The sequence below is a fragment of the Nothoprocta perdicaria genome, unplaced genomic scaffold (genome assembly GCF_003342845.1).
Source record: "Nothoprocta perdicaria isolate Ctin4 unplaced genomic scaffold, notPer1 scaffold_6, whole genome shotgun sequence".
In the NCBI taxonomy this organism is placed as follows: Eukaryota; Metazoa; Chordata; class Aves; order Tinamiformes; family Tinamidae; genus Nothoprocta; species Nothoprocta perdicaria.
This window is the reverse complement of record NW_020455865.1, coordinates 1,851,157-1,860,226: the sequence shown is the minus strand read 5'-3', so window position 1 is coordinate 1,860,226 and position 9,070 is coordinate 1,851,157. Positions and strand designations below refer to the sequence as shown.

General features: G+C 40.4%; 1 protein-coding gene across 2 annotated transcripts in view; it reads right to left on the bottom strand.

Moving 5' to 3' along the window:
• Positions 1–1,302: 1,302 nt before the first annotated feature.
• RAB14 (RAB14, member RAS oncogene family) overlaps positions 1,303–9,070 on the bottom strand; it is a 14,472-nt gene continuing 6,704 nt past the window's right edge. For both annotated transcript variants that reach the window (XM_026049424.1, XM_026049425.1), the window contains 6 exons: positions 8,589–8,642; positions 6,861–7,038; positions 5,678–5,744; positions 4,730–4,817; positions 4,369–4,399; positions 1,303–3,437 (listed from right to left, as the gene is read on the bottom strand). In XM_026049424.1, the coding sequence (XP_025905209.1) occupies positions 3,260–3,437; positions 4,369–4,399; positions 4,730–4,817; positions 5,678–5,744; positions 6,861–7,038; positions 8,589–8,642 (596 nt within the window). In that variant the 3' untranslated portion in view covers positions 1,303–3,259. The remainder of the gene's footprint in view (positions 3,438–4,368; positions 4,400–4,729; positions 4,818–5,677; positions 5,745–6,860; positions 7,039–8,588; positions 8,643–9,070) is intronic.

Here is a 9,070-nt window from a genome sequence, read left to right as displayed (position 1 = left end):
TACTTAATAGATTTTATGTATATATGAAAAATATTGTTTTTCTATAAGARGGAGTTCAGAGTACCCTAAATAATAACTATTGTTATTTAAATGTTCCTATTTTTAGTCGGTTTTTCCTTTGTAAAGAAAAAATTTTTAAATGACCACATTCTCCCTCAGCGGTTGCCAGGTGACTATTTTACAGTATTTTCTTAAATAAACTTCACTGACTGAGGCTTGCCTCTTCTTTAAGGGYGGTTCTTAAAACTCCTTATACTCAAGCTAGTGGTAGTATACAGCTGGCTAGAACAAGCTCTGCTTACACTATTGCCCCCTTGCAGTAAGTGAGGTTTGTCACAGACCCTGGTTAGTTTAGGTAAGTGTAAGGAGTTCTAGCTCACTGCTTGTAAGCAGTGAGTTAGGCTGGGCCTCTGATGCCTCCTTGCTGTTGTTTGGCTGCACGAGCTCATTATGCTTACTAATCTTAGCATTTTTGTAATAAACTTGCACTGGCAATAAACATTTGATGCAATTAAGTACTAAACCTCYGAGGCTGCAAGACAACCCCAGCTACTCCACGACCCTTCATACACACTAGCCTGTCCTAAAGAACATACTCCACTCCTCTACAGAAGCCTCCTGTACCCTGACACCACTCATCTGCAAAGCCATGACCTGCTTTGCAGCTACACTCCCTTAGACTATTTTCAACCTGTCTCATCTGAATTGAGGTACAGCCTTTGACGRGCACCATCACACTGGTACATTTCACTGAGCAACACATGCACCACTACCTCTCTGGCACTTTGGTCTGCCCTTGAAGGCAGCACGCTGGGTGTAACTGTAACGTACCAACCTTCTCCAGACCTCAGGCAGGGTAGAGGAAGGTAGCCGGGCGGGGAAGCCCCTTCTGAAAGCTGTGACACAGGCATCAGATGAGAATTTACTCTTAACCTTAGCACAAGCATTTAAAGCTATTACCACTTCCTAACAAGGGTTTCTTGCATATTTTTAAGTAGTAGCTCACACTCTCACCAGCTTAATAAGATCTCTTCTCAAGGCCCAGAGGCCTTACTGCAGGCACAGAGAAAAGGGAAGGTGCAGTTTTTGGGAAGTGGCTGCTACAGGAGAGATGAAAACGAGCCCAGGACGTGGCAAGAGCTGCAGCAGTTCCCACCAAGGCACTCCACGGACCTATGCTCCTCAGGTACCGCAGCGTAAGTAAGTGGGGCCAGAGAACTACAAGCAGAATTAATTTTGAAAGCAAATAACACAACCCACTGTAGTTTATCTAGATACAGGTACTTTATTTACAAATATTTCGATTAATAGCATTGTTACATCAAATGAGGAGTACAGCAGTCCAAACAAATCCTTTCTGTGACAGAAACAATAAGACCTACTGTAACTTACGTGGGGAATAAAGGTATTGCACCTTAACAAGCTGTAGTCATTAGAACACTTGCTGTACTCAAATTTTGTTTCAGCAGCAGGTCATGGTCCCTGGGCAAACCCTTTGTGGTGCAACCTTTTAAGGAGGATGCATTAGCTATAGAGCTTGAACAAACCATTCTATTATTAAAAAAAGAAAAAAAAAGAAAAAAGAAAAAAAGGACTGACCAGACAAAACAAAGGGACAGTATACAAGTTACTCAAATCCTATTGTTTGCACATTCCAGTTTTGGCTTTTATATAACATTGACTGTACAATACTCTGGTACCACTGTTTACTTACAAGTTTGAACATCATAGAGTTTTAGTGTCTAGACAGGGATTTTAAGACTACTTTGTATTTTAAACACTGCAGTAAGACCAGAGGTTGGACCTTAGATAACTGTTAAGCACTTGCCCCCTCACACCTTTAAAGCACATTTGATGTTTTCCAAGTGAAGCTTCCTGTGAAGCGTGAACCACCTGCCCATAGAGCACTCATTTGAATTTCAAACGAAGTAGAAAACTCTCACGTACTTTAACAGAATCCCCATGGGCATGGTCAGCACCTGAAGTCTCTCCTCTTTATACAAGCAGGATGATAGCTTGTATCATCCCATGAAGGGTGTACTCTGAATCTTTAGTGAGAAACCTAAGACAAAAAGGAGAAAAGCCTCCCACTGTATTGTTAAAAAATACAGTAGTAGTTAAAAATCCCTAGAGAGCACATATGTTGACTGTCCAGTTCAGTATCTGACCATTCAAAAAGTTACAGGTATAAAAGCRTAAGATGTGCAAGAAAACCAGCCTTTGTATACAATGCAAGGCGGGTAGTGAAGCCCAATAATGCCAAATGCTTACAGAAGAGAAGCAGGTTAGCACACTGCCAATTGCACAGAACAGGATTAATAAAATGGCAGAGATACCACAGTGCAAAGATGACAGACGTATTCCACTAGTGTTAATTTCTGCATTGGGATTGGAGTTCCCCCAGCACTATGTCCACTGTCAACACCAAGGAGTTCAGCCTATGTTAGTGAACTGCAGTTACACCTATTGTTGTAGTACTAATGGAGCAATGTGGTCACATATAGGTCCATACTGTACAAACTGATATTTTCTTACATACTGTTCTAAAGCCAGTAATCGTTTTCTTCATTAAAATCATATACACAGGATGTATTTAACTGTTAGCTCAGTTCCTTCAGATTTTATACATATTTACGTTCTGTTAACAAATGTAAAGGRTTAAAAGTGGCAAAAAATGATGTAAAGCTATAAGCACAAGAATTAATGGATTGTTTTCCTGTGCTAGGTTAAGATGGAAAGAAGTTGTACACTCCTGCACCAGCCCACCCCTACCCCAGCACACACACCACAGGGAATGCTTTCAACAAGAGGACATTGTCACAGAGCCCCTTTCTGCCATCAGAAGTCATTTCACAGCAAAACTCATCCTTTACTATGGACAGCTCTAAACGGTTAGAGGTGGGGAAGAAAGGCTGAGGAACCATAAAATTAAACCGTACAAGACAAAGCCCTGCAAAAGTGTAAAATCAAGAGTCCAGCATCAGTGCTCAGTTTAAATTATGTATTGGTGACACTATCACAAGGACAATCAAGGAAAAAAAACTTCTAGATTTACCATGCAGGAGAGATTTTTATTACTCTACTTGCCTTTGATAACCTGATTACATCTAAAGTCGTTTAGCAGTTTAGTACTGTGTTAAATTTTCTCAGAGTTTTAATTAAACCCAATAAGATGTACAGAAGACAGGGAAGCAGTCAAAAGCACCGCTTCCACCAGAGCGAGGGGGAARGTCAGGAACGGAGCCACGAACAGAGGTCACTAGCAGCCACAGCCTTCTCTCTGGGGCTGGGGTTCGCTGGTTAGCCGCCCCCCCTGCGGGGCGGACGGTTTGTGCTGTACGCCCGACTCAGCCGCATTCAGATCCAGGCTTCCATCTTGGATATTCTGGTATATTTTCTTGGCCGCCTCCAGGAAGGCATCCTCCACATTCTCCCCACTAAGAAGAAAACAGCAGCAATTATTCAGGCTGTGCTTTTAGGAGAGCAATGGAAGCAGCTGTCTACTTACCCTTGCTGAGACTGGACAGGTCACCAAGTTTAACGCCATTGCTACCCCATTCCCTTACACACGTAAAGAGCTTACAGCTAAGCAGAGTCTGATAACTGCAGAACAACTTGTGATAGGCAATTCACTCCCTAGCCATTATATTTATTAGCACTAGCCATTAACAACACGGCGCTCAAAATATTCAGTCTCAGAAACAAGCTAAGACACTGAACTATGTGCACAGAGCCAATTTGCAGAGACTTTAAAAGCCAGAGGAGTTCTTCGGAAGTTCTGCAGCATGTAAAGAACCACTGGCATTAAACAGGCTGCATCTTCCTCCTCCTCYTCTCTCCTCCCATCAGATTTACATACTTGGTCTTTGGAGCAACTGATTCAGTCAAATAAACTAGCAGAGTTGGGCAGAGCATCTGCTGTTTAAGGACTGATGTTTGTAACAGTGCTTACAGTACAAGTTGTACATTCTTCTGTACATTTTTTGCAGGATTCTAGCTTTGTATCAGGGTGCTGCAAGCAAACTGATAATCCAAGTTGGGCAAGAATCCCAAGGTTGAGAACAGCCCAGGTGYGGGTGGGAAGCTGTGGAAAAGTCAAGCAGATTCCTGACGATTTCATCAGCAGYTGGTTGAAAGGACACAAGTCTAAGGTTATTATTCTTACAGATGGGGTGGCAGATTCCAGCTAAAAAGTCTTAAAGTCAAAGCCAACAGGAATTGAAATCGCTCAGCRCATCTGACCCTCTTTAACAACCTGAAAGATTTTTTCTTCTCAAGTTCTCTATCTGAACCCTACAACAATATTTAGTCATTAAAATATATTGCACTCAGATACCATCTAAACATCCCTCTAAACAAATCACTTACGTTTTTGCACTTGCTTCAAGGAACAATAAACCTGTTCAGAAACAGAAGTGGAGCAATCAGTTAACACAATACTTGGAATAGGCAGAAATCACTCATGTTTTGGTCTTCAGATTACATGCAAAAAGACTATTTTAGCACTAAATAATATGACTAAGTTAAGGCATCAGTATGCAAGCTGATTCTTAGAACTATGCACAGTCAGAATTAAGCCAGGCTATCTGCAGCACAGTAAGAGTTGTATATATAACAACATCACTTTGGAGGTGCAAGCTTGCAGCTATCAAGGCTGAAGGTTCACTTTACATTGCTGCCTTATAGGAAATGTAACAGCTCAAAAGAAAAAAGAAAAATCACCACACACCATTTTCTTCAGCAAATTGTTTGGCTTCTTCATATGTAACATCTCTCTGTGCTTCCAGATCTGCTTTATTTCCTATAAGGATTATCACCTAGTTCAGAATAAAGAAAATTAGTCCAGAAAATAGCTTACTAGCATTTTCATTACATCCTTAAAAAACAAGAAGAAAATTAAGAAAATTGGGAAAAAAAGAAAGAAAAAGCATCATCATCTTCAGGAGATTATTGCTCTAGCAGGGCCCCCACTGTAAAGTCAGGAATGATGACTCCAGCTGGCAATATTTTATCACTTTGTTCTCATGAGATGAGGAAGTCGGTTCTACTCTAAATTAATGGAAGGTGTTTTTGTAGTTTTGCTAATCTAGCTACAGTCATTAATTCTTTCATCACAGCAGAATCTTCCCATGATCTACAGTACTTTATGCATATTTGGAAAACACCAACTACACAAGAGATTAACTGGTTTTCAAGGAGACACAGAGAATCCTCCTCCCCCATGAAGCCTCCAGTAGATGTGGACAGCTTTTACTTGACATCTAGTTTATTCCAAGCTAGAGAAGAGTTAATATTTCACCTAATTACCACATCAAGGCAAGAAGAGATAGGCAAGAAGTAGCAAAGTTAAGGTTTGTTCAGAGTTAACCATGAGGTTGCCTTCAATTGCTGAAAAGAGGCTCTGGAAGGTAAGAGAGGTAGCAAAACTTTCGACAGAAACCACTTTCCAACACAGAATTCTACACTTTCCCTTCAGCTGCAGAAAATGAAAATAGCTCGCTGATGTATCGCAAAAGGTGGGGACTTARGGGTATTTCACAGCCAAGCAGTTTTGAAAAAAAGATGCCTTTTTAGAAGAATGTTGCCACCAGCACACTGCAGATGCTTTGTCCTAAACCACCTACTTCTTGCTTTGGGATTAAAAACTTGCTTGCAAGTCAAAGAAAGGCCAACTTACAGTATTTGGATTGGTGAGATTCCTTGCATCTGTCAGCCAGCTGCTTAAGTGATTATATGTACTTCTTCTGCAAAGAATTAAGGAGCAGAGTTTAAGTGCCAACAGTATGGTTAGTAGCAATTAAAAATACTAACATCCATGACCCCTATTTGTCTTCCTGACCTCAATCAAGATGAAGCAGTATTGTCTGATTTGGACACAGACCAAGAATTCAGTGAGTCAGCTTTCAAGCCCCAGAAGACACCTTACAGCACAGAAGCATGGTGGAAGGACCGGCCACTTCACACTTCCAGAATGAGGCATCATTGCTTTCCTCACAACGACACATTTATATGGTAGTCTAACAYGTTAAAGGATCTTCTGCCAAACACTCTTTGGAAACATGGTACAGTGGATTGTCACTTCAGTAACAAGCAATGCATAATATTATGCTTTAATCAAGATTTAAGCAAACGGGATATACACCCACATAGCAAACCGAACAGAAAAAACAAGAGGTACATAAAGAACATCAAGAGCAGCCCCAAATGACGATCAGAGACATCTGAAAGCTGAGGTATTTAGTGTTGCACATCTTATTAAAGATGCTATGAGAAGAGTATTTTTCTCTTACAAAAGAGAAACTGAATTGCTTCTAGGCAGTCGTCTTTGGCTTTTCATCTGACTTCTAGACCTCTTCATTGACTAGCTTTCTAGTCCTCTCAYATATAAAGATCATTAAAGGATGTTTATATAGCCCACTACAAAAACATTTTATGCCTACTAAAAATATTCCTGCTGAGTAAGCAGCAGAATCCACTCCCTCTCTCCATCATGAGGGGGAGGAAAAGTCTGTAAGGAAGGTACACTTTAAATGTGAACTCAGTTCTTTAARCAGCTTCAGCACAAGCAGTCAAGGCCTGAAATGGCAAGATTCTCAGGTCTGTCAGCAGTGAAGCCTTCCAAGAAGAGCAGCTCACTTCAAACTCCTTATACTTCATTTTCAGCTTTTTAATGAATTTATTCAAATGAAGCACGGTCAATTTTGCTCAACAGGATGCAAATCCATCCAGGAAGCAAGTCAGCGAAGCACAAKTCTGGGTGAGAGACTTCAAACAGTTCTGTACGAAGCTGCAGCATCCACATAGCTCATCAAGAACGCGTGCAGCTAAGATACAAGATGCAATAGTCAACGGCACCTTACCTGGTAATGTCATAGACCATGAGAGCCCCTGCTGCTCCTCTGTAGTAGCTTCGCGTGACAGCCCTGAATCGCTCTTGTCCTGCCGTATCCCAAATCTGTAGCTTAATTTTTTGGCCACTAACTTCAATTATTCTTGTGCCAAATTCAACACCAATTGTGTGGGGACAGTCCGCCATAACTGTCATGAAAGATAARTGTATGTTTAGATCTTTCTAGTATAAACTCTCCCTTCTGCACATATCTTAATATCAACAGCTTTCAGTGATCTGGACTCTATTTTCAGCCACCACGAAAGCACTTTACAGTTACAGTAACCAAATTGCATCACTTAACTAGGAACAGAATGGATTATTTCCTGAATTGCTGTTAGTTTAAGAACAGTCATAAAGTTTCTTGCCTTCTCTGATGCATGTACTACTGATGCTGTTTGGCCATATAACTCAGAAGGTAGCAAGTCAGCTGATTCTCAGTCTATCTTTGCAGAAACGGTTAACTATTTTCATGTAGTAGAAAAAGATAACCTTTAGACAATTGCGAGCACAGTTAATAAGATCAGAACACACCTTCAAAAAACAAGTATTCATGTTATTACCCAACTGAAACATCCTGACTGTCCACAAGAAAGACAGTTTCATAAACAGCTGTTAAGTATAGCAAAATGCAACAAAATGGCACCTTTCTAATCACCATAAACTCATTCTTAGGAGAGCTCCAGAAAATACAGAAAGAGGGGGTATCTATTCAAGTTGCCTGCAGAGAGAGTCACATAGTACAGGTGTTTAACAAGTTTGTTTCATTCTGTTTTAGCTTTTTTGATCAACACTAATAGACTTCTCATGAATTTTAAACACAAGACAGCCTCTTTGAGAGCTTTGCCAAATGCAAAGGAACACTTAAACAATTGCTTGATACTTAGTTTTTATTAAAAGCAACATTTAAATATTCATTTTTTACTGGAAAATACAAGAATTAGGAAAAAGAAATACCTGAACCATAGCTTATACCTGCTTACTACTGCATCTAGAGTAGGGCAAGATAAAGGCTTCAACTTCAGACTAATAATATATATTGACATACGCACAGAGTGTCACCAATATGGAAAGATATAGGACTTCTTACCAGTCACTGCACACTGCAGTGCTGTGGGCATTAGTACAGAGAGGTGAAGCTAATTCTTATTTAGCACTGATGGCAAACATGCAAGGAATATTAGAGTCAGAGCAGAACACTTAATTGAGCCTTAAAGCCTATCACATAGGGCTAGTCTAAGCACCAGGAGTGACAGCATGAAAAATTTCAATGATAGCCAACTCCACAAGCAAAGGGGAGTCAAAGGAGAACTGGTCCTGGTATGCTTCTTTTTTAAAAAAAGTTTAAGAATATTAAAGATTCCCAAATGCTTGTGTCTTTACTACACTAACATTAAAATCATGTAAGTTTTAACCATGACAMTTCATTGTCTCACATCACAACTGCAGAAAGAGAGCTGTAACAAGGGGGCAGCCTTCCCACTTATGGCAGGTGGGCCTCTGACTGAAGCAGTCTTCCCCACTGCTACAGTCGTAGTTTGGTTTGTCTATCTGTAGGTGTCAAAACAGGAATCTAAGCAACTGCAGCACAAATCTACAGAGATAAGAAAGACACCAAGATCATGCATGACRGAAGCAGAAGGCAAAAAAGAGGGATGAAGCATATCAGCTTATAAACTTTGTGAACTTAAATACTCACATTTCTTTTCTGTGAATTGATGAAGCAAGCAGGACTTTCCTACACCCATGTCCCCTGTTATGGAAAGAACAGTTATGACAAAACAGAACTGTTGCAGCAAGCACATCTCATTAACAATCCCACACAAACACAGTAAAGACAGGCAGTCATCCCCAGTCCAGGCCTATTTGGGGATGGCCTCTACCTTAGGCTATTCTGCTTCATCAATTCTTGCTTTGATTACTGACCACTCAAGAGCTGAAAACAAGAGGTGAAGGGGAAAAACACCAGAGATGATCTATACTGTGAACTTTACAACTATTCTTCCAGTGATGAAAAGTTCATGAAATGAACGGATCATAAAAACCTGGCCTGCTAGAAACTGAAGGGGAACCYTAAAACATTTTCTGACCACTTCCAGAAGAATTATGAAACTTAAACACACAACTAAGGGCTTGCCCTGCTTTTGTATTACTTGCAATTGCGGGTGAGGATTTCAGGAT